Source organism: Pteropus medius, unplaced genomic scaffold, assembly GCF_902729225.1.
Source record: "Pteropus medius unplaced genomic scaffold, Ma_sr-lr_union100, whole genome shotgun sequence".
NCBI classification, from domain to species: Eukaryota; Metazoa; Chordata; class Mammalia; order Chiroptera; family Pteropodidae; genus Pteropus; species Pteropus medius.
Genome location: NW_024349225.1, coordinates 13,845,441 through 13,872,463, shown reverse-complemented (window position 1 = coordinate 13,872,463; position 27,023 = coordinate 13,845,441). Strand labels below are relative to the sequence as shown.

The 27,023-nt window shown below is 41.7% G+C and overlaps 2 protein-coding genes across 9 annotated transcripts in view; one reads left to right on the top strand and one right to left on the bottom strand.

Annotated features, from left to right (window-relative positions):
* Positions 1-5,055: 5,055 nt before the first annotated feature.
* On the bottom strand, positions 5,056-7,502 carry METTL18 (methyltransferase 18, RPL3 N3(tau)-histidine). 3 transcript variants are annotated; one of them, XM_039881616.1, is made up of 2 exons: positions 7,141-7,331; positions 5,056-6,427 (listed from the first exon to the last, which is right to left on the bottom strand). In XM_039881616.1, exon 2 carries the CDS (start codon positions 6,231-6,233, stop codon positions 5,112-5,114), a length of 1,122 nt encoding a protein of 373 aa, XP_039737550.1. In that variant the 5' UTR covers positions 6,234-6,427; positions 7,141-7,331; the 3' UTR covers positions 5,056-5,111. The 3 variants fall into 3 exon arrangements, with proteins under 3 accessions (XP_039737550.1, XP_039737551.1, XP_039737549.1); XM_039881617.1 differs by lacking the exon at positions 7,141-7,331 and adding an exon at positions 6,753-7,107; XM_039881615.1 differs by lacking the exon at positions 7,141-7,331 and adding an exon at positions 7,352-7,502 and having other exon boundaries at positions 5,065-6,427.
* A 39-nt stretch (positions 7,503-7,541) lies between these two features.
* Positions 7,542-27,023, top strand: part of FIRRM (FIGNL1 interacting regulator of recombination and mitosis) — a 44,456-nt gene continuing 24,974 nt past the window's right edge. For 5 of the 6 annotated variants that reach the window (XR_005657022.1, XM_039881587.1, XM_039881588.1 and 2 more), the window contains exons 1-9: positions 7,542-7,725; positions 10,601-10,640; positions 11,770-11,858; positions 13,244-13,348; positions 13,805-13,945; positions 14,700-14,865; positions 16,282-16,366; positions 17,891-18,029; positions 22,366-22,446. Coding sequence is in view for 5 of the 6 variants with exons in the window: in XM_039881587.1 (XP_039737521.1) it covers positions 7,615-7,725; positions 10,601-10,640; positions 11,770-11,858; positions 13,244-13,348; positions 13,805-13,945; positions 14,700-14,865; positions 16,282-16,366; positions 17,891-18,029; positions 22,366-22,446 (957 nt within the window). In the remaining variant the exon portion in view is untranslated. Of the gene's footprint in view, positions 7,726-10,600; positions 10,641-11,769; positions 11,859-13,243; positions 13,349-13,804; positions 13,946-14,699; positions 14,866-16,281; positions 16,367-17,890; positions 18,030-22,365; positions 22,447-27,023 lie in introns of those variants that run through there. The other variant, XM_039881589.1, reaches the window with a different exon arrangement.

The following is a 27,023-nucleotide window of genomic DNA, read 5'->3' as shown; positions in this document are numbered from 1 at the left end:
CCCCTTTGTCTCGTCTTGTTCCTTGGGCTTCACCATCTTATCTTTTCCGGAACTTTTTCTGCTGCTCTAAATTGTAATGAATATAATTCCATATTTGTCTCTCTCATTCTTCATTTCTCTTCTCCCCTTCTGGGCCTCCTGGCTCTGTTGTTTGTTTGCTTTTATACATCTCTCTCCTTCTGAGACTTCAGTTCAAAGCTAGCTGTTATCTGTTCTGTTTCCCTTTAGTTAATCTCTGACCCTTCATAAATTAGATCTGACAAAGTCTCTTGATTAACAAAGGAAATGCACCAGTCACAGTAAAAGGGACACGCAGAAGTCAAATATAGTTGGGGATTCATCTATTCATCACACTAATTCTGTAAAGATCCAGGAGAAATGGGTGTAACTGGAAGTGGGTTCAGTCGTTACACAATACAAAACTAAACTTTCGTTGCAAGTATTACATTTCTTTAACAGAAATTCAGGAAATTATCTTCCTCTACATAGAGTAAGTACTCAGGAAATTCTCGCTGGAATGGAAGCATGGCTGGGCTTTAGAGTAGGGCAGAATTCTGTTTGATTTGCCAGTTTGGAGAAAATTAAACATGAAGAGCGTGGCATCAATCTGGAAGGGGCTCAATTTCCCCCGTTACCAAAATATTCCTGAAGCATAGAAACTGCGTGCATGTTTACATATGACCAAATAGTGGGCCCATCCAGGATGTCTCTTTAGACCAATTATTGGTAAAATAATTTACATTCAGGCTCTGACATTTGGCTTTGTCATTTATTTTTAAGCAATGGGTAAAATGTCTATGGGATAGTAAAGAGTTGATAACAACCTAAAATTACTACAGACATTAAAATCTAATAATTTTGACTCTAAAGAAGATTAGTTTTCTTTACGCTGAACTACAGGACTGGAGGAGACAGGAAGGAAGAGTTTCTGAAATATTTTGGCAGGGAGGTTACAGAATAAGATCTTTGCTTCACTCTGGGAAAACGAAAGTCACAAAGTTAAGAGATCGGTGGTTTGATATTTAAAATATGGGCTTAAACATATTTCCTGTTCAAAGAACTAAAATTCAGGGCATTCTAAATATTTGTGCCACTCTTCCTAGAAAATGTTTCTCTAGGGTATTTTCTTTAGAAGAGAGAGTCTTCTTTGGTTCTTATTGTGAAAATCCTGGAGAAGCTTGCAAACAGCAAAGCCAACAGGAAACGGAGTTCAATTTGTGCAAAGCTCAGGAAAGAAAAGCCAGTTTCTGAAAATGTGGCTCCCCCTGAAGACTCTAAAACAGAGCATGGAAAAGCAACGATAATAAAAAAGCTGGCAGAGGGATTGGTTAACGAGAATGTGCTGTGCCAGTGACCGCCTGGGTGCATCTTGAGTTTCTAGCCTTTATCCTACCTTTTCACACAAATTCTTCCCTAAAAATATGTCCCCACCCAAACACTCTTTTTCATGCTAGTTAAAACAAGTTCAGAATCAAGTGTGTAGAAATTCACTGAAAGTTATTTAGCCTAGACTAGCAGAAATCCAGGAGAATTTGAGTTCTAGGACATTTTAGACACACCTGAACTTGGGGAAGACTTGCCCTTTCCTGCCTCAGATTTCCATGAACAGAAAGAGGGTAATACATTTTTCTATTTATCTCTTTGGCTAGATAAATTTCTCAGAGTGGGTGCGTTTGTTGTCAACACATTCTGAGGCATATGGATTTCTCCCCTTTGCCTCGCATCTGAGAGATGACCGGTTGGCTGAATGCTGATATCCATCCACTATATCGGCGCCGGAGTGGAGCCTCGTGGGTGGGAAGCTGGTGGAGACCTCACAGTAGGCTGAGCAAATTGCTAGGACTTCACTCACACTGTGTGGATGACTGGAGAGGCGAGGAGGCTTTCGGATTTGTGCTGCTGCTGCTGTGCAGACCCTGTGAAGACCTTCTGAGACTCCCGGGTAGGGTGATTGGGACAGGTGTCAGTAGCCATCTGACTTCAGCTCACCTCGATGACCTTCACTGCAGTATCCAGTGTGCAGGGGAGGTCATGTGGGAATACTTGCCTCTGTAGCTCTAACCAACCTCAGTTCCAATATCTCTTTTGAGTTCACCTGCTCCACAATAAGATACCTAAGACTGCATTCCATCTCACCTGGCTGATGGCCCCCAACAGGGAGGCTATACATCGCCTGGAGAGAAAAAGAAGAAAGAACCATTTCTTACAGCCCCCACTTCCTGTATTTGGTGGGTGTCATATGGTTCTCTTGATGTTCATCAATTTATTGCCCATTTTCCTACATCTTATCAGTCAGAAAGTTTGTAGCACTAAGCCACGGGGCGACTAAGAAGAGCTGAGGGGACAAATGGAGCTGAAAACAGCCCGGTTCCACTTGCCCCATCCGAACATGGGGCCGAACCTGCCTGGAGGACAGAGTGTCTTTTCTTTGCACAGAGGCACCCCACAGTCCAGCAGCGGCATGGCCGAGGCATTTAGGGTTCCGTGAGACTGAGCACATCTGCTTCTGCTGCAGAGGTGTTCGGATACATGCTGCCAAAGGCAAGCCCTCACGTCTGCGCTTTCCATCCCGTGGGCGCACACCGCAGACAGGGATCACTACGATCCCTACAGCATTCCCCTTCTCAGTTTTCAAAGATCATGACATTATCAGCCACTTCTCCTGTTCTGTGAGGCTGGTAAAATGCCCGGCTTCCTTGGTGAGGTCACCAACCTGTTTGTTGTCGCTGTGATTTTTACCCAGTTTCTTTTACACAGTTTCTTTCAAATAGAGTATTAACCCTTCTCCTGAAAACACACTTCCCTTTGACGACTTTCTCTATAGATGATGGACCTACTGTTAAGGGGTTTCTGGGTTCAATTTTAACTCCTGAAGAAGATAAAAAATCAGAACTGCGAGTAGTATCTGGTGGTGATGGGTGTGCTGTGGTTTTCCCCAGCCATCCCGATTGGACAGAAACTGCATCCCTGTGCTGAAATAAGATTCTTTTCTGGCACTGTCTCCGCTGGGCCACACCCAAGGCGTGATGGTGATTTCGAATGTGCACTTTTACTCAAAGAAAAGCCTTAATATCAGCAGCAGATTGCCGCCGTAAATGCAATAGGAGACGTTTAGGAGATTCTGACTGAAGTGGAGGCATCATCAAGTTCATGGTGTTATAGAGTTTCCTTGCTCTTTCTCCTTTTTAAATAGTTATTTATGAAGCACTTGACTAAGATGTTAATGGAGGGTACTGAAAGTGAAGACATAGTTTCTCCTCTTAAAAAGTTAATTTTCTAGCTGAGCAGCTGACCCCATCTCTCCCGAGAACACGAGAGCAGTGCCATTGGCGACCGCATTTGACACAGGGAAGCGTGTCAGCTCTGGGTTTTTCTGCAGTTTTTGAACCGTGAACAGAAAGCCATGTATAAACAGTGGAAATGGAACTAAGGGTACAGGCACATCTGTCAATGGGAAGTTTAAAGGCAGCATGTGACTGCCTTTATTGGAAGGTTTTCAGTGTGGCTTTACAAGATGCATCCTTCATCCTTAATGATCGGAAATGCTGGAGCGTCCAAAAGTGACTGACAGCTGAGAAACTGAGTTGGGGGTGTGTGTGTGTGGAGGAAGAGTGTGGGGGTTGGCGCTGGGCAGGGCAAGGTCTGAAGTTTACTTATTTCTCCACATTCTGAGCTGGGATTTGTAAAGTGTAAAGGCGAAGGCACACACCCAACTTTTAACAAAAGTGAACAAGGCTTTCTATTTGAGGAAACGGGACGACTAAATATTAGAATTCTTGGAAATAAGAACTTCCATTTATACATAGGAACCATGTGGAAGGAATCATGATAAGTGCTCAGTAGTAACTACTATTCTTAGAAGAACTCTGTTAGGGAGATGCTTTATAAACTGTTTTACAGATGGGGAAACTGAACTTAAATCCAAGGTAATCCAAGGTAATGGGTCCAAAGCTCATTGTCTTAACATGTATCTGCCTCTTCAAATGAATTAATCTATTTATATGAGAAAGTGTGCTGTGCACCCTTGTCTTGGATTTGTGGCCATTATTTGTATCTCTGGTCTCTTTTGCTGCCTGTTTTCTTGGGTACTTGTGTCCCTGGTACAGTTACCCCCAGAATTATCATCAATGCCTCGAATTATCTAGTTCCCAGGACTGGGCTTATGTTTTGATTCCTGTGTTCAGTGGACCTCTCCCTAAGGCTGAAATTGTGCCATGAGCCCATTTAGGGCCCATGTCTCTTCCACTTAACAGGCCTGGGTGACACCTCATTGGGAGTCTAACTCATGTTGGAGAACTGAGAGATACCTATTTGTCTCAGAATTGTTGATACTGGCCATTGTCATGAAACTTTATCCAACGCTTTTATACTTCCTGTTAGCCAACCCAGCTCCCAGGGCCTTTTTAGGTGGGTCTGGAATTGTGGCTGCGGCATTTACAGTAATGGTACCGTAGGTATAAGCATCTGACTACTACAAGTCTTCTCTGTAGCTACACTGTGTGTTAACCAATGAAATACAAATTATTTGATTATAAACGACTTCCTTCATATTATAATTATATATGATTATATATGCATTAGAGATTTATGGATATGTAATTTTTAATGTGTGTAAGTTTAACTATGACTTTCGTTTCAGAATAATAAAAGAGTGCTAAGAAGTATTTGTGATGAAAAACCAGTTAAGACCAGTGGAGTGGAGAGGAGTAAATAAAGCTTTTAAATAGACTTCAGTTCAGATTCTGGCTCAAGGTGAGAAATATGATTGGGATCAAATAACTTGAGTCTCAGTTTTTTTATAAAATGGAGAGAGTAATTATAACCTAATTCGGGGCTGTTATGAATATTAAATGTTAGTCTGTGTAAAGCTCTTTTGCATTTAGTAAATGCTGAAAACTATTATGATCATTATTAAAATGGGGATGATATATACCTCATAAGATTATAAATATTAAGCAAGATACTATGCAAAGTGTCTAGTTAACAGATGTCCAGTAATATCACATTTCATTGAATCCTAATTTCAGAATAAAATAGCAAAGCAGAAATTAAATATTCAGAACATGTTTTTAGCTCTTCTGTTTATTTCTCTTAGGACAGACACTCAGACATTAACTACGGTACTTAAAATTCATTTCAATTAGGAATCTTTTTAGTCCTTCATCAATTATTTCAAGTGTTCTGGTCTCAAATACATCCCTTTCTTCTACAAACTTCTGAAAAAGATGAATGCCTCCACCTACACCAAAGTAATGTGCTTTGCTGGCCAAAAGCACCCGCCCATTTTTATCTAACAAGCTATGGAGTGTTTGGTGCAAAGTACTATAATAATCTGGATTGTAAATAGTTTCTGAGGTGAGAATGAGATCATATTTCTCAAACAGTTTTTCACTGCTTAGTATAAGCTCACAAAACTCAGACCACTCTCCAGAAAAGAACCGGCATTTACATAGTTCTTGTGCTACTTTTGATTTCCTGCATCTTTTCACATCTGGTTCATTTCCACTATTTTCTTCATCTTCTAAACTGGAGTTAGCCACGACATTGGGTAAGGTTACTTCATCAATCACCATACTGTTATAATCTTGAAAGTGAATTTCTTTGGCCCCTCTTTTGAAAGCAATTATTCCCAGCAACCCTGATCCACAGCCAAGATCCAACACTTTTTTCCCAGCCAATTTCACTTTGGCCTTTGTGAAATAAGCCAGGAAGTCAAAGGTACATTCCCAGATTTTTAAGCCTCCTTCATAAACACCCGTAATAAGATCAGAGTGAGAGGAAAAACTTTTTGAGACTATGTTTTCTCCAGGGAAGTTCTCTTTCAACAAGATGGTTTTTACTACTGATATGTTCATGTGCTGGAGACCTGGTAACGTTTCTATGACTTTATTTTCTAACACTTTCTTTAAATCTTTAGGAATAGCATGCTCTTTCGCGACTCTCAAGCAAGGCTGTTTTTCATGAGACTCCAAGTTACTTGAACTGCTAGCTGTGTCAAGTGAGTTGTCTGTGTCTTGAGAGGGAGCTGCATTTCCCACTGAATTATGTTCCCACGAGTGGTCCTGAGGCAAATCAAACTGTTCTGTAGAACGTTTTTTGTCTCTCTGTTTACCCTTTTGACTTTCTGAGACTGAAGATTCTTTTGAGGAATCCAGGGTCAAAGCTCCATCTTCAAGGGGTGTTAATTCATTTTCCACATGGTCTTCTATAGTGAAATTAAATTGAAAGGTCATCCTCTCATGAAATGTACACAATCCTTCAATTCAAGGGAAGATTCCTCAGCTTCTGGAAAGAACTGATGACACACACATTCGCCTGTCTCAATTATTCAAGAAATTTCGTTCTGGTCAATTTCTCTTTCATCGTTTATACACAGTTACAAATGTTTTCAAATGACTTTTTAGAGGTCTTTCCATTCAATTTAGCTCTAGAGAAAAAAAAAGAAATAAAATTGCTATTAAAAAAGCAAAATGACATTTTCTTAACAGAACCCCTCTCTCCCCCTTCCAATACAGCTGCTTTTTCTATAAAAGCTGTGATGGCGAGGGAGATAAAGAGTTTTGGAAACACACACACACACACTCCCTCCAGGGTTCAAAAGTTGGAGAAGAGAATGAAGTGTAAAAGCGCATAAAACAGCAGCAGTAGCAACAACTAGAAGAATCGTAAAGTCCAAAATTCCCGGGCAGGAAATGACAAGCCTAGGTACGTTGTGTCTTTCACCTGTCCTGACCCTGCCCAAACATATTTACCTGCTAAACTGCCAGAATCTCTTCACTTCAGTCTGTTCCTGTTTCAAGTAACGGGAATTCATGGCTTTATTTTGGCATACGAGTCGCCCTTTAAAAATCTTGCACGGGTGTGCTCCGGTGTCACTTCACCCAAATGTCCTCCCTGCACTCAGTGGAGACCAGTATAAGTGTACGTCGGTGGGCGTAATTTTGGGGTCATTAGTGAAGATTCATTTGGAAGCAGATCAAACACGAAATAAGGCAGAGCAAACACACACTCACTCACTCACTCGGCCCTGAACCGTTCGGCGAGGCCCCTGGAAAGTGGAAGCAACTTCATCGAGACTCCTCTGTACCTCCGGTGCAAGATACGTAATGTACCCCATCTGCTTCAATTCACACAACAGACCTGGCAGGTGGGGTCTTGCTCCCGTTACGAAGATGTACGAAGAAGGGTCACGCAGCTAAGTGGATAGGAACCTGTCCCCTTCTACCTCGCCGTGCCGCGGGGCCTGGGGTCATTTCCTGCTGCAGGTCCCAGGTCAAACCCGACCACACCTGTGCAACCTCAAAGCCCCATGGGACGGAGGGTGGCAAATCTGGGGACTTCCGGCCCTCACCTCCTCAAAGCGCTTCACTGTAACGTTCACAGCCGCCCAGACGGGGGGATGCCAGCGGCGCGGAGAACCGGGGTCCGGCGGGATCTTCCAGGCAGCAAGCGCGCACCAGTGAGTCGAGTCCTCCACTGGCCAGACGGGCCCGGCGCGCTTCCTCTCTATGGTCCCGCAGCCGGCGGAGCGCTCGCAAGGCCCGCCGGGACGGCGGCGTTTCCGGCCCCGGCGGTGGCGGGAGTATTTGGAGTTGGTCCCCGGCCGAAAGCATCATGTCTCAGGAGCGCGCGGTCCCGGCGAGCGCGGGGCCCCTGGAGGAGCTCAGTGGCTGGCCCGAGGAGCTGTGCCGCCGGGAGCTGCCGTCCGTGCTGCCGCGGCTCCTCATATCCTTCGCGGTCACTTGCGCTTGGAGGCGGGTGTGCGGCGGGTGTCGCGGGGTTCCCTCCTCGGCCTCGTCGCAGCCCCCGCCGGCGCGTGCCTGCGGCCCGGACCCGCTCCTTCCTCGTTGGTGAGGGGCGGGGGGCGGCGGGAACCCGGGGTGCCGAGGGCCGACGCATGCCCGGCTTCGGCTCGCTCGGCGCTGGCGGAGGCGTTCTGCCCCTCGGTTGCCACCGTGGGTGCGGCGTCGTCTTGCGTTCCTGTGCCTTTGAGTGTTTTTGTGCTCGTTAAGTGCATTCGGCGTCAGCACCTTTGCGCGGGAGAAGCGGGGCGGCCGGGCCTCGGACGTGCGCCCCAAGGCGAGCCCTGGCGCCGACAGCCGGTCGAGGTAGGAACGGAGCTGCCGTCGTATCCAACGCGGGTGGTGGGCGTGACGGTGCCTTCCCGCTGCCGAGAGAATTAAAGGTTCTGCCGGGTGCCAGGTCTGTAAGAGATGTGCAGTGACAATGTTCTTCCCTCCCCCTTTCCCACATCTCCTTTATCGCGGCTTAGAAGGAGTCGCTAACTGGTTATTGGTTCCACCTGCTGGGTTTGAGTGAGGTGATGAACGCCTCCGTTGTCCAGGTGCAGGCCATTCTGTAGTCTCGAGCCCTCGTGGTTGTAAATGTGCCTGGAGTCCTAGCCTGTCACGATAGGTAATTTTTTTCTTTATGTCTTTGAGCTCACTCTTAACATAAAACTACACTTTTAAAAAAAGTGACCTTCACTTGAGAGCTCAGCGCTGCACAAATAATTTTTATAAAGTCAGGTACGGTTATGACCGTCACATAGAAGCCATTCGCCTAGGCATTAGCAAAATCCCCCGAGGTACCAAAGCCCTTTTGCAGTCGTTGTGCAGGTATGGAATTGCCCTCCCAAGGATTTTGACGTGGGAAACAAAATATCCTCAAAAAGAAGTCCTAGGTCCCTAGTATGTATCAGGCAGAGCGATAGGCTTTGGGGGAACAAAGATAAGGAATATGGTGGTGGTTCTTGCCCTCAGACTTCTAGGAGGACTTCAATAATTGAAAGTCAGTATTCCCATCTGGTTTTGCATCTCAGACTTAACATCCAGAAGAACCCAAAGCTGTTCTTCCCCGCCCCGCACCCGTTTTCTTCATGTAAATACATGATTTCACAAGCCGAAACCTTGAATCCTCTCTCATAGACAGTCAATATGTTCTCATATCTGACTTCAAGCCGTATCTTGGATCCATCCTCTAGCTCTAGCTCCATCTCCAGTTGTTGCTACTCTGTTCCAAACCCCATAGCACCTGTCACCTGGACTGTTAGTAGTTTCCTTGCTTCTACTCATGTCCTCATTCTCCAAATAAAGTTCAAAGTGAAAAACAAATCACGTCATTTCCTATTTAAACTCCCTCCTCCCCCAGGGTCTCCTTATCGACTCAGGAATAAAATCCACACTTTCCTTCAAGGATTCCTGTGATTTAAGCCTTGCCCTTTTCTCCTGCTAGCTCACTACACTCTATCCACAAGTACACGGAGCTCACCTGCCTCAAGGTGTTCATGCTTGCGGGTCCCTCAGCCTAGCTTGTTCTCCTCCCGGCCTTTGGTACTTTCATTCAGATCTTGGCTCAATTGTCACCTCAGTTGGCCCTTTTCAGAGCCCTCAATTTTAGGTAGTTTCCCCAAACCCAGCCTGTAACACTTTTATCACATTGCTCTGTTCAGTTTGATCATCAACAGAAATTGTCTAGTTTGCTTTGTTCATGTTTCACTTTTCCTCACAACCGGGAAGTTCGTAAGGGCAGGAATTTGGTTTTCACTGTGTTACCCCAGCACCTCGAGCGTGCCGGGCGCATACTGCCCATTCCGAGGGCAAAAATACTGTTTTTTTAAATGCCTGGAAGGCTCATCAGATGATATTTCTTTTTAGCTTTTAGTGGTATTTTATCTTCAACAGTTCTCAACAAAGTGTGCAGTAAATCCAGTCTCATCAATGAAACAGTTATTTTCATGTTCTGCATCTTACATATTATTTTCCAGTCTTTACCTGCATGTCTTGAAAATCATAACTCATGTTTAATTTTGGAAGAGGCTAGAGTTTTTTTTTTTACTTGCGCTGAAATTTTTCCGTAAGGCCAATTCTGTCCTACTGCACTCAAATGAGTTAATGATTATACCTCGTTTTGAACGCTGCTGCAAAAAGCACATATGCAATGGTAAGATTTCAGAAGAAAAATGAATTCTTCTCTTAGTTCTGATGGGGTTACAAGGTTATTCACTTTTTCTTGTTGACACATTCTTTAATGATTTTTATATTGTCTTTACAGTATACCATTTTTGACAGTTCTTGATATCCAGGTGTATAGTTTATAACATGATTGCTGTTAGAATAATTTGTTGTAACGTATTTTGTGAGGTCCTGCTATGTGCAGAAGAGTTTCAGTCATAAAGTTTAAAAGGTATGCAAGTGAGGAAAAGATAGAAAGTGGTGAGTGACTTGGGACAGGTACAAATAAAGTACTACAGTAATGCTGAAGAGGGATAAATCGCTTTCCTGTATTAGAGACCAGAAACCCATGATTTATCCTAGCACTCTTTCGAATGTCCAAGTTATTTCATGCCCATACATAGCTTGAAAAGGCAGATTTGTCCCTGAGCAACTTTGAAAAGATTTCCTTCAAGTATTTCATAATACTGTTTGTTTACCTGATAAACATTAACTGTTTAAAAGCAAAATTAAGCCAGTAATTTGAATCTAATTTCAGTCTCTTAATGGATCATTGCTTAAACTTCAAGAAGGATCCTTTTTAAAATTTATTCTCACTAGTGAATATTCTGTTACTGTGAAACTAGTATCTTCCTTAATTATTTTACTCCATGTATCAACGTTCTGACAGCTGGATCGAGCATATTCGTAAGTAAAACTATCTTAATTGTGTGCTTTACTTCGATGTCATTAAGGTCTCATACTTATCTCAAACTTCACATTCCCTTCAAATTGAATCTTTTCCTATTGTCGCGTTACAGCCTCTAACCTTCAGTTACTTAAAATGCCCAAATTCCTTCTCATTACAGTACTTAAAGTTTTAAATTCTGTTTTTGACAGACAGTAAACGTGTTCTGTTTAGTGATGTATGTATAAGCACATGTAAACTTTAAATGTTAGCTCTTAAACTGTGGTTAGACTTATATAATTTGCAGCTTCTTAACTTTCATCCCCTAATGTGTTTAATATCATTTAGAAAAGGCTTTCTAGATTACAAAAAACTGATTGTTTGATGACAGATTTGTCATTTGGAAAAGCTGACATTCTCATCTTCATCTGTCTTCAACTAGTACTTGATGTGATTTACTTAGGAGAGAAGGTAGAGGTTGAGACTGTAGGGTTTACATATATTTTGAGTTAGCTCGTCCTATTTACATTTTACTTGGTCATGGAATATAATTTTTTATATAATTTTGAATCTGTGTTGTCTGTTGGGGTCTAATTTTTTTTAAGTAACAGAATTTTTTATCCTGAGTATGAATTATACATGTTCATTGTAGAAAATTTGAAACATGCAGAAAATCAGAAAACAGTAAAACATCCATTGATTTGAAATGGTTAAAATTTTGAGAGCGACCATTCTCATCTCATTTCTGTATACGCTTGCCAGACTCTATGTTATTTTTTGTATGTACATGTTTATATTAAAATTGGTATGCTATTTTGGGTCCTTTTTTGCTTAATCTTGAAGGACCATAATCATTTCTTCATGGTTTTAAATCTGTGATAATCATTTTAATGATTGCAGATCCTAATCAGTAAATATACCCACATCCATTAACTGGTCCTCAATTGCTGGATGCATTTTCCTTTTTTCTTTTCTTTTTTTTGCTATTAGTTCAGTTACTTGATAGTTTCTCTACAAAGAAAGAGTTTGAAACTACAGTGCTTTGTATTGGTAGTGCTTACATAGTCTCACATTGGGAAAGAGCAGTGACCTTCGTTAGCTGACGTGACTTAATATTCCTACAAAATGTGTTACTGTTTTGTTTTATAGAAATTCTGAAAATTATTGTAGAAATGTTTTTACCTCATATGAACCACCTGACATTGGAACAGACTTTCTTTTCACAAGTGCTGCCAAAGGTATAGTACTATATACAGGTTATAAAGACTCTTAAAATCTACAGTTTTAGACCATTCTTAATTGTGGACCTTTTTTTAAATATATCAAACATATTTGAAATACAAATAAAATAGCAAAAAATGGATGTCTCACATTGAGAATATGGTGGCGTTGGAGTAATCATTAGGTGATCAAAAACATTTTCAGATAGTATGGATCCTTCACTAATTCAGTTTAACTTATTTGTAGTTAATTTAAAGTACTCTCATATTTTAAAGATATTAAAACTTGGGATGGGTGAATAAAGTTAGCAAGTCACTTTATATGTTTTCTCTGTAGAGTTTATTAATAATTGTTAAATTACATTATCTGGAAAAATGGACCCAAGATTTAATGAAGAAATCATAGAATAAAAAAGGCTGGAATAGTGGTGAAATCAAGAAAAAACATTACATTTACAGACTACATTATTTTTTAGCTCTATGGTCTGCTTTTTCTCTGAAAAGCAGTCTTTTGAGAGAAGTAAAGGTATTTTGGTGCCAAATTGAAACAGATTTATTTATGATAACTCATTCTCTTATTGGAATGTATTTCTTCAGAGTTTAGCTTTGAGGCAGATAATCCTCAGAATATCTTTTACTCATTCACTTGATTATTCTCTGTCGGAAAAGTTTCTTAGAATTGTTCTTGACCACCAGAAAAGAGTCCAGCTACTGTACGGATGAAAACAGTTCTGAGCATCGACAGGCCTATGGGAAACATTGTCCTCTAATTACCTTGTGTTGACTGCGTATTTATTCTTGTAATGTTTTAGGCATTTAAATTGTTTAGAAAGATCCTAGTAGTAAGATCTTAAGATGGCTAACTTTTCACAGACAAAAAAACTTAGTGCCGAGGTCACATATACTGTACCTCTAACCCAGGAACTATATTTTGAGTTGGTCGAAAAGAGGAACTGGTTACAAGTGAATAGGCAATTCACAAATTCATTGCCACTACCAGAAATTACCCTTGTAAATGCCCATGTGAATGTCGACTGGTTAAAACTGTCATCTTTTCTTTAAAGAGTAGCACTTAAGTTTGTTATATCACCAAAAAAATGAACTTGGAATGATGTTTTAATTGATGTTATTAAATAGGTTCAAACACAGAAATGAACATAAGTCTATTTCTGAGGGCTTATTTTTTAAAAAAAAATTGTATTATAGAATAACTAATAATATTTATGTATATTATATATTTTTAATATGTATAACATATATATGTTTTTAGAACTTTAGGTGCAATCATTAAGGTAGACGATATCCCAAGGGTGTTAACTGATGCAAAATAAAAATCATCTGATTTTTTAAAAAAAGATTTCTGGTGATGTCTATTTCTATCTATAATCTGCTTTGTTTCACAGACTGTGAAATTATTTGATGATATGATGTATGAGTTAACCAGCCAAGCCAGAGAACTATCAAGCCAAAACTTAGAAATCCAGACCACTCTAAGGAATATTTTACAAGTAAGTCAGATGTATTAGAAAAAGAGGAACAATTTAAAAAACAGTGTGAGAATTTTAATACCGATAGTAATTAGCCTTGTATTCTTTATGTAATGGTCCAATCCTGGAATTAAGTTTAGAAATAAAGATATGAATACAGAAACATAAATTCTGAATTTTTTATATAATTTTTTGCTGAGTAAACATCTAAACTCTTAAAAGAAGATAAGTAATCAAGATAGCATGTACCACTTGTAATTTAAAGCCTACATGCAGAATGCCTGCCATGTTCTTGGGTGCGAATGGCTAGCCAGTTGTCCTAGTATTTGTAGTTCTCATAGACTGAAGTTTTATGAAAGTAGGAAGAGTGTCCATTTCGTTCACCGTTGTCTCCCTAGCACCGAGCATACTGTCTGACACTTTTTAGGCGCACAAGAAATTATGTATTCTGAATGAAATGTCTTTCCTTATTTCCAGATAATGGTGCAGGTCATCGGAGCTCTTACAGGATGTGTTCAGCATGTGTGTGCCACACAGGAATCCGTCATTCTAGAAAATATTCAGAGTCTCCCCTCCTCAGCCCTACATGTAATCAAAAGTACCTTTGTACACTGTAAGGTGAGTGCTGGGTCTAAATATACTTTAAATGGGCTTAAATCCATGGACAAAGGGCCGACTTAAAGAGTATTCGTGCTTAAGATTTTACGTTTTAGCCTGTATTATTGGAGTAGACTTTGCCATAGAACTAAGAGCATGTATGTAAATGTTTTTACAGAAGTGGTTATAAGGAAGTGATAAAAGGTGGGTTTTTGCCTTTTGTTTGTTTGTTTTATCCTGTTTCCTCTCTATAACAAAAGAAGCGAAATGGATTTGCGTCCAGTGACAGGGATCCGGAAATAGTTCTGCTATGTCATTGGTGAATCAGATGAGTTCCTTAGTGATTAGATGCCTGTAAAGGGATGTTAACGTTAGTTAGTTCATCTCTGCATTCCTGAGGCAACTTTAAAGCACAAAAACTGGCCTAGGATTTGTGAGTCACCGGCAGTTTTGAAACTGCTATTTATTGGGAGAATGAAAATCCCTAGTTAGTTAATGCTTCTCTGGGGATAGGGTGCTACCATTCCATGCACGTGACCTAATGTTATTTATCACCCTTTCAGTTCTTTATTTGCAGGGTCTTGGAAGTCAGAAATTATTTGATACATGCTTGCATTTCTTGACTTACACAATATATACTAGATGTTCACTAGACATTTGTTTAATGAATATATGATTTAGTAAAAAGAATTAAATTTATGATCTCAGTATGAGTTAAAGTAAATTTGACGTTTGAGCTTTTTATGATTTGCTTTTTCTCTCATTTTGTGAGCAGAATAGTGAATCGGTCTATTCTGGGCACTTACACCTCGTTTCAGACCTTCTGCAGGCCCTTTTCAAGGAGGCCTATTCTCTCCAAAAGCAGCTAATGGGACTGCTGGACATGGTGTGCGTGGGCCCTTTGGTAGACAGGAGTGATGGCATTTTGAATATGGTGATCGGTGAGTGCAGAAAACTTACTGCTTAGTATGTGATGTGCATTGACTATAAACTGTACGTTGCACTGTATGCTATTGAACTTAACATTGTTTCTCATGGTCCATGATGTCTTACCAATTGTGCAGAAAAAAATCCTACTAGATAAGCTTTTAATCTTTAAAATTTTAGAATGTAGGATTGTTACTTGATGCCTTAACATTAGATCTGTATATTCAGGTTATGTTGGTGGTAGGTGATTTCCCCGTGCTGATTAACACAAAGAGGTGTGCGGCGGTGTCCCCTCTGACGCAGTTCGGCGGGGAGGCAGTAGCTTTGAAACCATAACTCATAGTGAGCCGTGCGGTTCGCATTCCTTCTCAGCACACGCAACTGCATGTGTATGTGAAGGACTGTGAATGTGTGTGACACACCACATTTATTATACATGAAATTATACCCATGTTACATGTGTATTATTGATAGACTCTATCCTAGTCTATTTAAGTTTTGAAGAATTGACATCACTCACTGAAGGGATGTGACCCGAGTCTGAAAAGCGATACTCTGTAAGGGCAGAGGTTGCGCTCATAAGTTCAGCATCGAGAGAGTAGGCTGGTTTTGTGCGGTGTATGAGGCACCTCAAATCTATTGGATTAAAACGACCACTGTTTTATTTACTTAGATTCTGCGAGTCAGCACTTTGGGCTGGGCTCAGCTGGGGCGGCTTTCTCTGTTTCATGTGGGGCAAGTGGCTCACACCTGGCTGTTGGGAGGGGCAGAGGTACTGAGCCAGCCACGGGCAGCGCATCGTCCAGCAGGCTAGCCCTGGCTCAGTCACCTGATGGTGGCCTTGGGATTTCTAAGAGCAGCAGAAGAGGGCAAGCCCAGTATGCAAGCACTTCCTAAGTCTTCACTGGCCTCACATTTATTATTGTCCTGCTGGACAAAGCGAGTCACATGGCTAAGCCCAGAGTTCATGTAGAGGGGGACTGGCCAACAGTATGGACACAGAAGAGGGAGTTACTGTGGCCATTTTTACAAATCACCTACCACAGATAGAGTAGAAGCCTTACATGAGTACAGTGCAAATTAGTTTTGGCTCTTCCTTGTTCGGTTTTTTTAGGTTCTTTTTGTCATTTTAGATTAGAATTATATCAGTAGAATATTTCAGTTATAATAAAGCACAACTTTATTCCACTAAACATTTTAGTTTTATTTAGATCATAGGATAAGTGTAAACTTCAGAAGTTGATTTCCATAATTTATAAATACCTTAAATCAAGTGTGACTCCTATTTTCAATAATTATTTTGACAATTTTTTTTTAAACTGCATTACTACCTATTTTAACAAATGTCAAATTGTCAAATAGATACTTTTAAATTTAGGAGAAACTCATGACATTTGATGTTTTAAGAGTTCTCTTATCTTTCTTTGTAGTTATTCATTCATTGTTGGATATCTGCTCTGTTATTTCCAGTATGGACCATGCATTTCATGCCAATACTTGGAAATTTATAATCAAGTAAGTTTTTTTTAATACTATTTGTAATATATTTTCCATATCCAAAATCTGAGTTATTCATAAGTGTTCTTAGATTGTATTTAAAACATTTTGTGTAGGTATATATGATGTTTCATGACCCTTCTCTCTGATAATTCAGATATCCTACATGTGGCTCCCAAACCAAACTGGACTTCATTATCCTTCTGCCTCTAAAATTAAAAGTACTAACTAGTTATAACTAGTTAGTACTTCTGGAGTAATGGACCAAGGCCAGACCAAACCTTAACCACTTGCCTGTTGTTTAACTGACTTCCAGGTATCCAATATCCAGGCTTAGTAGTTACAGTTAGAGCTGAATATAATCCCTTCATTATACGCTTTTGAGTTGTTCAAGTTTAATTCCATCTATAAAGTACTTTGAACTGGAGCGTTACGAAGGGCTCCTCGGGAGAGTGGCCACAGTGTTCATCAGATGATTATGCAGGAGGAGATGTAAAAATGGCCGTGAAGTTCTGCTTTACACACGCGCATGACACCTTAAAGGTCAGTGTGATGCTGTCAGGTCTTAAGTGCTTGTCTCACAGTGCCAGGTCAGTCAGTTGCCCACCAGTGACAGCAGGGGTTAAGGTCTCAACTCGGAGCCATACCCACGTGCTCGAGTCCATTCTGAGACAGCCGGCTCCTTGTGAGCCCTGGGCTTTTCTGGAACTCGGAGCAGTAATGGGCACCTTCGTGGTGGGTTATGGTGAGAGTTGACTTTATCAGTGCGAAATGCCTAGAACTGCATGGCACAGCGAACGCTCAGTGAATTACCCTATCTCTGTTCTCATCATTGAGTGTCTTCCCCACTTGTCCCCTTCCAATTCATTTTCTCCCCAGCACTCAGATTTTTTAAACATGTAAGTCAGGTCATGTCACTTCTTAAAATCCATCCTATTTTCTTTAGAGTAACAACGCAGTCCTCTCTGGGCTCTGCCTCCTCACCGGCCATCTCCGCTTGCTCTTAGTTCCTCAGACGTAGCAAACCCCCCTGTCCCTGAGCCTCTTCGTGGCCTTTCTCTCTGCTAGGATGTTGCTGTCCCGGCCCCCACACTGGGGAAGCCCCGTGTCCCGCGGGAGCATTCTCGGACAGCCGCACGCCCAGTAAGTCGGGTCAGCGTGCGCTCTGGTGGTGCCCCAGCCTTTGCCGGGCCTAGCATTTATCACAGCCTGAGTTAATTACCATTTACTGGTCCCTCTGATGCTGGACCACAGTTCCATGCGGAGGCACAGAGATGTGTCTTTTTATTTCTCTCTCTGTCCCCAGATCCTAGCAGAGTGACTGGCACATAGTAAGAGTTCAGTTAATATTTTACATAGAGAAAAAATTAGCAACTTCAACTAACATGCCCGCTTCATAGGTAAAGTCAGCACATCTTAATTATGTCATGTCTAATATGTTTATGTTCCGATTTTTCACATGTTCCTTCAAGTCAGTTTTATGTTCTAAGTTACATGATACGTGACTTGCGGTGATTGTATTCTTTTTTTTTACTCATTTAGGCAGAGCCTTAAGCACCAGTCGGTTATAAAGAGTCGGTTGAAACACAGAGATATCATCACTAGCTTGTGTGAAGACATTCTCGTCTCCTTCCAGTCTTGTCTGCAGTTAGCTGAGCAGATGACCCAGCCTGACGTGCAGGTAAATATGGTCCGACAACGCTTTAAATGGGCCTCATCCTGTGGCAGTTACTGAATCCCGTTTGAATCTCTGGATAAGTTTACCTAGAAAGGTTTTAACTTCTTTCATTTGCTTTCTGTTTGTTTGTTTTTCAACCTTTGAGATTATTTTTGGCCCGTAATTACTTCTCACCCAGAACATTGCATGAGAGTCCTGTCTGCCCCCATCCCTCTAGTCTGCCTGCTCGTCGTCTGTACCCCCTCACTGGTCGGACAAGGCACTCTCCTCAGAACCCTTCCGTTCTCTCCTGCCCTAACTCAAGGATCTGATTCCTCAGTCCTGTGTTTATTGAAGGTCTCTCGATACAGCCACAGCCAACCTCTTCTTCACCAATCTAGTGCAGCCTGCAGGGATGCCACATACAACTTTGTGTGTGTGTCGTTCTTTTAAAATTGACGTATGCTTACATTTATTTTGATTTCAGAGTTACAGTGTTGAATTGGCATCCCATATAAGAAACATTGTATTCTAAAGTTTGTGTTATGCTTACTGGGGACTGTAGTTCATTTTCCTTTGACAATTTTATCCTTAGTGCCTTTTGTCTCAGATTAGCTCTTTATAAATGATATTTAACTCATAAGGCCCTATGAGTGAAGGGTTTAGTGGTACTCGGGGCCTGACAGTTATATGTAATCATTGCCGTGGGAAACGAGTTAAGTATTTCTTCGTAGACTGACAGTGGCGCAGCTCTTCCTGTCGTGCCTTTGCAGGCTGACGGGGGCGGGGGATGCTGTGCTGTGCACTGGTGTTCCTCCCTGCCGAGCATCCGTCCCCTGGGGCAGGGTGATCGGGAGGGACGGGCGCTGGTGGGGTGTGGGGCAGGGAGCGGCCAGGAGCTCCGCAGTAGGCGAGGCAGCCGAGCAGCTTTCGGAAGGGCCTGGCCTCCCTGTATTCCTTCTCTCTCTCCCCTTTTTGCTCCCTGGCTCCCCTCACCTCGCTGACAGGAGAGGCGGTTGGCTGGGTGTCCTGTGTCCATCCTCGTCCTCAGCCCCACGCTCCTCTTCCCGGGGTCCTTCCTGCACACCCTGACACCACCGCAGGCTCCCCAGCTGGTACTGGGACAGTAAAAGACAGAGGGTCCTGGGCGGGAGCGACGTGTGGAGAGCCCTGACTTACAGGCAGAGTTTCACGTTTTTCCTTATTTGTGGCTGTTTGGAATGGATACATTTGACCAGCGCTGCCCACTGTCCACTGCCTGGAATGGAGCTCTGACACGGTCTGTGTAGTTTCTCCTTCCTTTTCCGATCAGCAACGCCCTCTGCTGGTCACTGTGGATATTTATCGAGGAATCAAAGTTAAAATTTTCCAAGTAGTGTTTTCACCTTGTTTTCAGAAACGTCTAAATAAAACCATAGATTTAATTAGTTGTATGCTCTTAGTGGAAGGATTATGGATAGATCAATCTCTGTATTTGTTTCCCGGGCTGCCGTAGCAAATTACCACACACGAGGTGGCTTAAAACGATAGGCATTTATTCTCACAGTTGTGGAGGAGAGTCTGAACTGTGTCAGCAGCGTGTTCGTCAGAGGCTCTGGGAGCGTCTGCTCCATGCCTCCTCCTCAGCCTCTGGGGTCGCTGGCGTTCCTTGTCTCGTGGCTGTGGAATGCCGACCTCTGCCTCTGTTGTCACGTGGCTCTCATCACGCTGCGTTCTCCCCTTGGGTCCTCACGTTATCTAAGACACTAGTCAGTGTGTTAAGGGCACAGCCTGTTCCAGTATGACCTCATCTTAACTAACACGTCTGCAGTGACCACATTTCCAAATGAAGTCACATTCTTAGGTATTGGGGTTAGGACTTCAACGGATCTTTTTGGGAGACACTGTTCAGTTCGTAACAGCTAATAACTGACAAGACGTTTATTCTTTTGTTAAGTCTTAAACTTGCTTTCAAAATGAGAATATTGTATTGGAAGTTTTACTATATAGTTTTCTAGCCACCAGTGATTTAGTTTTTCTATAAAGATAGGGAAATTTATTTATAAGACTCTTTGATATAAATTTAGTTTCCACTGTAATTCTTTTGTGTATATATCGCTAATAGAAATTTGTATTCTGAAAATAAACATACGTTTATATCTTTTGCCTATACTTAGATTTCTTGCCTGTTGCAGTTAGTTTTTAATCAGTATTTTTCTTTTACTTAAAGAAGGGAAGAATGGATACTCAGTATTTTGAAACATTGAAAAATGATCTTCCTTGCTTCTCTCCCAGCCCCATCTTTGTTGGCATTGGGATGCAAACTTTCTGTTTTAAACAGTTCAGTAATTCAAGTTGAGGTAGTATTTGTGTTGTACACTTGATTTTTGAAAACGTCAAAATTAAAGCTCTAGATTTAATTGGTATCTATTTAGTAATGAAGGAAAACTAGAGTCTTAAGCCTGCTACAATTTCCCCTTGAATGCGAAAGAAGTTAAAGGAGGGAAGTATAAGCTGTGTATCGCCATTCAGTCATTTAACGAGTATTTCCAGAGTGCTTGCTTTGTGCCAGAAAGTGTACTAGGTGCTAAGTTCGTCACATTTTCTGCTCTCCAGAACTTACCGCTTATCTCGGGAGACAGATAAATTGATAATTATAGAATAGTGTCTTCTGTGGAGAACTGGGATTGTCTCATGGGGAGTAAGGGTAGAAACCCAGTCCTGAAGTCAGAGCTTCTTGTGATGTGACATCGAAGCTGAATAAAATTTCTGTCGAGTACATGTAAGGTCAGTGTGGAGTCACCTCTAATCTCCATACTCGTGAACGTCCACAGAACTGTGTGAGTTCATGTTCATAACTGTCAAGGAAAGATGAAGTGTCATCTCACCTATTTCTGCTGAGGAGAATTGACTGTTCAAATATTTTTAATATTGGTTGAGATGAACAGTGATGTCTAATGAGTGGATTATCCGATTATGTTTTGATTGGTTTAAAGTTTGCTATAGTGTTGGAAAGAAATCATAGTCAATTAACATTAAAGATATTATATTTTATATGAAAATTTTAAAATTAAAGACAAGAATGTATCTATTTGATATAATTTTATGGTACTAATTTAGAGCTCTTTGGATTATGTATTACACATTTTGGTGACATAACCGGTATTTATTGAGCTAAGTTGCCTATGTGTCAGACACTATTAAATTTCCAGTAACCTTAGTATAAGCCACACTGCAGCCTTTTAGAGAGGTTAAGTACCTTTCCCCAGATCATGTGGTACTTGTGGGTGGGCCAGGATCTCAGTCCAGGCCGGGCGACTCCCCTGCATGCACGAGGCTGTCTGGGCATTACTCGCCATTTTAAAAGCTTGCAAACAGTACACACTCAGAAAACCCTTACCCATTGCACAGATGTCTAACGTGGAGCGCGAAACCCTGCTTTCCTCTGATAGAACCGCAGGTAAGGTTTTTATTTATTTTTGAGGGGTTAGGGAGCAAATATTAACACATAACACATTTTAAAATAGTTATACACATCGTTTTGCAACTTGATTTTTTACTTTACCTTAGTGCTTACTGTGTCATGAAGATACTCTCTACTGGATGCATTGATAGATCAGTGCTATACAGTTTATGAATATTTCTTGAAATTTTTTAACCGTTTTCCAGTTGATGGATACTTCGTTCATTTCAGTTTTCACTATATAAAAATGTTGCATTGCGTACCTGTGTTAGTCCTATAGAATATATTTTCAGAAGTGGAACTGCTACTGAGTTAAGGAATTTTAACATTTTACCTTGTGAGGATAATGCAAAGAGTGTGCTACGCACCCGGGAGTGGTGAAAGTCCCTGTCAGTGCCCCTCCACGTCAGCCCTCGGGGTGTGATCAGTTTTAAATCTTCCCTAATCAGCCAGCCCTCTCCTCTTCCCCTTCTAAACAAATGTAATCAGATTGTACTTCGTATTCTTTTCAATGTTAGTTTTTTGGCAGTTTGTACCTTCTGACTTTTGCTTGTTTCATACGTTATCCTTTTATTGGTTTGTGAGAACTTTTTCTTTTGCTCATCTACTGATCTCCCTATAGAAAAGAACAGTAAGGTATTTAAATTTCTTTCACTTTCCGATCAACCCAGGATGATCTCCTTTTTTTCCTTTATGAAGATTCGTTTTCACTAATGTGGAGTTTAATTTTTTGAAATATCTCTATTATCATTTGGTGTTTGTATTGCTCCTAACAAATCAGAGTAGAATATCTTTTCTTGGAAATTTTTACACTCTAAATGTTTATTAAGAGACCTTTTTAGAAAATACTGTGTCATTTACAAGTTTAGCTAATTTCATATTCTTATATATTATGCTTATTTTCTTTTTTCGAAACAGGATAATGCTGAATACAGATTATTTCAGAAAACACTGAAATTGTGTCGTTTCTTTGCCAACTCTCTTTTGCACTATACTAAGGTAAGGCTTATTTTTTTATAATGCATGCATGTGAACTCTCCAATAAATTATAAATTATTCTGTTTCATCATTCTTGCCAAAAACAGTCTTTTGAAGTTATTTTTCAAGAGTACATTCATATTGCTAGTTGTTAAATATTGAGCATCTGGTGTATCACTTATGTTGCTGCCATCATCGTTATTTATTCAGTTACCTGAAAAAATTAATGTGAAATTATTTAAGCATGGGTCAGTTTTCAGAAGATAATTCAACTTGCCTTCAAATACTGTGTGTAAGTTGATGGTACAATTTTTTAAATTAAGTTTTTAAAGTTTAAATATTCAAACCTTTAAAACTGTAATGTAAGAACTGCATCTTTGTGAGTCAGTAGGAGAGCAGCAGTAGTTGAAGATGCACGAGTAGAAAGATAAGTTGCCAGGACAGGTGATCTGGAGAGACGAGCAGAGGATGCTTACAGCAGCTGATGAAAGAAGCATCATCAGCAATAGGCATTTAAAAGAAAAAGCTGTTGTCCGAGTGTATTTGTTTCTGATCCTGTCCTCCTCCTCTTCAAGGATGAGAGAGGGTCTCCAGAGTCTGTCGTAGTTGGAGCCTGGCGCATGGCAGACACGCTGACTCACACGTACACAGACCCTGAGGCTGGCTCCTCACAGAAAGGGCGTCCGCGTCCCTTCTGATCGTCATTCCTTTCCTCTGCTCACGTTGGAAACCGTTCTTTTTCTAGTTCCTTTAGATACAAGGTTAAATTGTTCGAGGTTTTTCTTGTTTTGTGAGGCAGGCTTGTATTGCTGTCTCTCTCAGAACTGTTTTGCTTGTGTCTCATAGATTTTGGGCTGTAGTGTTTTCATTTTCTTTTGTCTCAAGCTATCTTTTGATTTCTTCCTTGACCTCCTTGTTAATTCACTTATTGTTTAGTAGCATTTATTTAGCCTCCTCATATTTGTGTATTTTCAGTTTTTTTCTGGTGAGTTTCATGCCATTGTGACTGGAAAAGATGCTCGGTATGATTTCAGTCTTGTTAAATTCATTGAGACATGTTGTGTGGCCTACCGTGGTCTGTGTTGGAAAACGTTGCCTGTGCACATGAAAAGATGGCATATTCTGCTGCTTTGGGGTGAAATGCTCTAAAAATGTCCATTAAGTCCATCGGATCTAATGTGTCATTAAAGGCCACTGTTTCCTTGTTGATTTTCTGTCTGGATGGTCTGTCCATGGATGTTAATGAGGTATTAAAGTCCCCTACTCTGACTGCATTACTGTCGGGCTCTCCCTTTATGTCCATCAGTGTTTGCTTTATACGTTAAGGTGTTCCTGCGTTGGGTGTGTACATGTTTCAGAGTTATATTCTCTTGTTGGATTGACTTCTTTATCATTACGAAATGTCTTTGTCTCTTGTTATAGCCCTTGTTTTAATATCTATTTTGTCTGATATAAGTGTTGCTACCCCAGCTTTTTGGTTTTTTCCATTTGCACGAAGTATCTTTTTTCATGCCTTTACTTTCAGGATGTGTCTTTTGATCCGAAGTGGGTCTCTTGTAGGCAGCATATATATGGGTCTTTTAAAATCCATGCAGCCACCTGTGTCTTTTGAAAGACTCATTAGTCCATTGACACTTAAAGTCATTGATAGTTACATGGTTAATGTCATTTCATTGTCTTCTGATTGTTTTTGTAGTTCTTTTCTGTTCCTTGTTCTCTTACTTTCTAGTCTCGTGTCTTTCTTTGGTGTTATGTTTGATTTCCTTTCTCTTTATTTCTTGTATATCTGTTATAGATTTTTAGTTTATGATTCCCATGGGCTTTATATATCCTTTGCTATGTTTATAGCAGTCTATTTTAAGTTGATGGTTCCTTAAGTTTGAAAACATTCTAAAATCATTATTTTCACTCACCCCCTTCATGTTCGTTTTGTCATTGTGTGTGTGTGTGTGTGTGTGTGTGTCCCTTAATTTGTTGTCGTAATTACATATACTCTTCTTACTTTTGTCTTTTAGCTTTTGTACTAGCTTTATAGTTGGTCGATCTGCTTTTACTGTTTGTCTTTGTCAGTGAGGTTTTTTTTTCCCTATTTTTTTCATATTTTTGATCTTAAAGAAGTCCCTTTAACATTTTTTGTAATGCTGGTTTAGTGGTGATGAATTCCTTTAGCTTTTTCTTGTCTGGGAAACTCTTTCTCTCCTTTGATGGTAAATCATAGCCTTGCCAGGTAGAGCAATTTTGGTTTTGGTCTTTTCCTTTCATCACTTTGAGTGTTTTCCCTTCTGGCCTGCATTGTTTCTGTTGAGAAATTGACAGCCTTATGGGAGATCTCCCCACTCCTGTACATAACTAACTGCTTTTCTCTTGCTGCTTTCAAGGTTTGCTCTTTGTCTTTAACCTTTGGCATTTTAATGATGATGTGTCTTGGCGTGGGTGGGCCCTTTGGGTTCATGTTTCTTGGGACTCTGCTTCCTGGACTTGTGTGTCTATTTCCTTTGCCAAGTTAGGGGACTTTTCATTCATTTCTTCAGATAGGTTCTCAGTCTCTTGCTCTCTCTCTTCTCCTTCTGGTACTCCTGTGATGCCAGTGTTGGTAGGCTTGATGTTGTCTCAGAGGCCCCTTAAACCATCCTCATTTTTTTAAAATTCTTTTTTCTTTTTGCTGCTCCAAATGGGTGTTTTCTGCTTGTATTCCCTTCCAAATTGTTTATCTGATCCTCTGCTTCATCTAATCTGTTGTCGATTTCATCTAATGTATTCTTCATTTTAGATGTTGTATTCCTCATTTCCGAATGATTTTTTCTTAGGGTTTCTGTCTGTCGACGTTCTCACTGAGTTCACCTGTTCTTCTGCTAAGTTCGTTTTGCATCCTTATCAGTGTCTTGAACTGTGCATCTGGTAGATTGCTCGTTTCTATTTTGTTCAGTACTTGTTCTGGAATTTTGTCCTGTTCTTTCATGGGTTGTTTTTTTCCCTCTTCCTTTTGGCTGCCTCCCTGCGTGTGTTTGTACGTTTTAGGTGGATGTGCTACATCTCTCATTCTTGGCAGAGTAGCTTCTATAGTAGGTGTCCTGTGGAGCCCCATGTCACAGTGTCCCTGATCACCTGAGCCAGGTGCTCCAGGAATATTTCTGGTGTGGGTTGTGTGTGCCCCTCTGCTGTAGTTGAGCCTCGATTACTGTCGACACTTTGGTGGGTGGGATAGACCCTTAGGCTGACTCGACGTGAGGGCTGGCCGTGACCTCAGAGGATGAGCTGTTCTGTGGGTGCTGCCCCCATGGAGCAGATGTTACTTTAGCAGCGCTGAGTTTGCCCTTTAGGTGTGTCATTTGTGGAGCTGGTTAGTTGGTGCTCTGGTGTGGTCTAAAGCCAGCCACCATGTATGCTGGTCCTGGAATCTTTTTGGACAGGCCCTGGTGCAGGTCACGGTCAGCCAGCACTTGTGCCCAGCTTGGTGCCATCTTTTAGGAGCTACAGAGTAACCTCTGCTGGGCTTAGAAGTGCTTGGGGAAGGCTGTGCTGCTAACCGAGGCTGGATGCCACTCGTGCCAGGCTTGGAACTCTTTGCTGGGCACCACGATGGAGGCTGAGGCCAGCTGCCCCTTGTGCTGGGCCTGTGACTTGTGACCACTTAGTTGAGGCTGTGTTCCAAGTCAAGACTGGCTGTTACGTATGCCATGTATGCCATGTTTGAGGCTACCTGATGGGAGTGACAATGCAAGCTGTGACAGGTCGAAGCTTTTGCCAGGCTTGGGATAGCAGAGCGAGAGGTATAGTGTGCATCGAGGCCTGCCGCTGCTTGTTTGGGTTCGTGGACCATTGAGAGACTTAGGAAAGTGAGCAGTGTGAGCTGAGGCAGGCGGCTTGTGGGGAGGAGCCGCTGAAAGAGGGTCTGTCAGCTGGGCGGGGTGGGGTGGGTCTCGGAATCACCAGGGCAGGGCTAGTGGTGTAGCTAGGTTAAGGGAGAGGTCAGATTTGGTGCTCGCCTGCTCTGGGTGTGCAGAGGGCTCAACAAAGGAAGAATGGCACCTGCCAGCACTTTCGTCCCCACTAAGAGCTGACCTGAGCCCTGACCCTCCAGCCCTCACCCTAAAGCTGGTCAATTCATTTCTTCCACTTCTTGGGCTACTGCCTCTATGCTGGAGCCCAGAGCGAGTGAATCTGTGCGCAAGTGAGTTCATGTGTGGGCAGTTTAAGTCGGGTCGCTAACCCGCGGACTGGTAGTGGTCGTGGCCTGTTAGAAACTGGGCCGCACAGTGAGAGGTGTGCAGCGGATAAGTGAGCGAAGCTTCACTGGTATTTGCAGCCGCTCCCCAGTACCAGCATCATCGCCTCAGCTCCACCTCAGATCATCAGGCATTAGATGCTTATAGGAGCACTGGTCCCTGGTGCCACAAAGGTTGGGGACCACTGTTTTAAAGGAGCGTCTGGGACTCCAGCGTTCCTCCATCTCTCTTGGTGTGATCCCCACTGGTTTTCACAGCGAGAAGTTATGGGGACTTCTCTTACTGGCGCTGGTCCTGGGCTGAGGAACCTGGCATGGGACTGGGACCCCTCATTTCTCAGGAGGGACCTTCGCAGCTGAGATATTTCCCCCA

Excerpts from the sequence above, each read along its gene's own strand:
- METTL18 (XM_039881615.1), bottom strand. The coding sequence starts at position 6,233 with ATGACCTTTCAATTTAATTTCACTATAGAAGACCATGTGGAAAATGAA.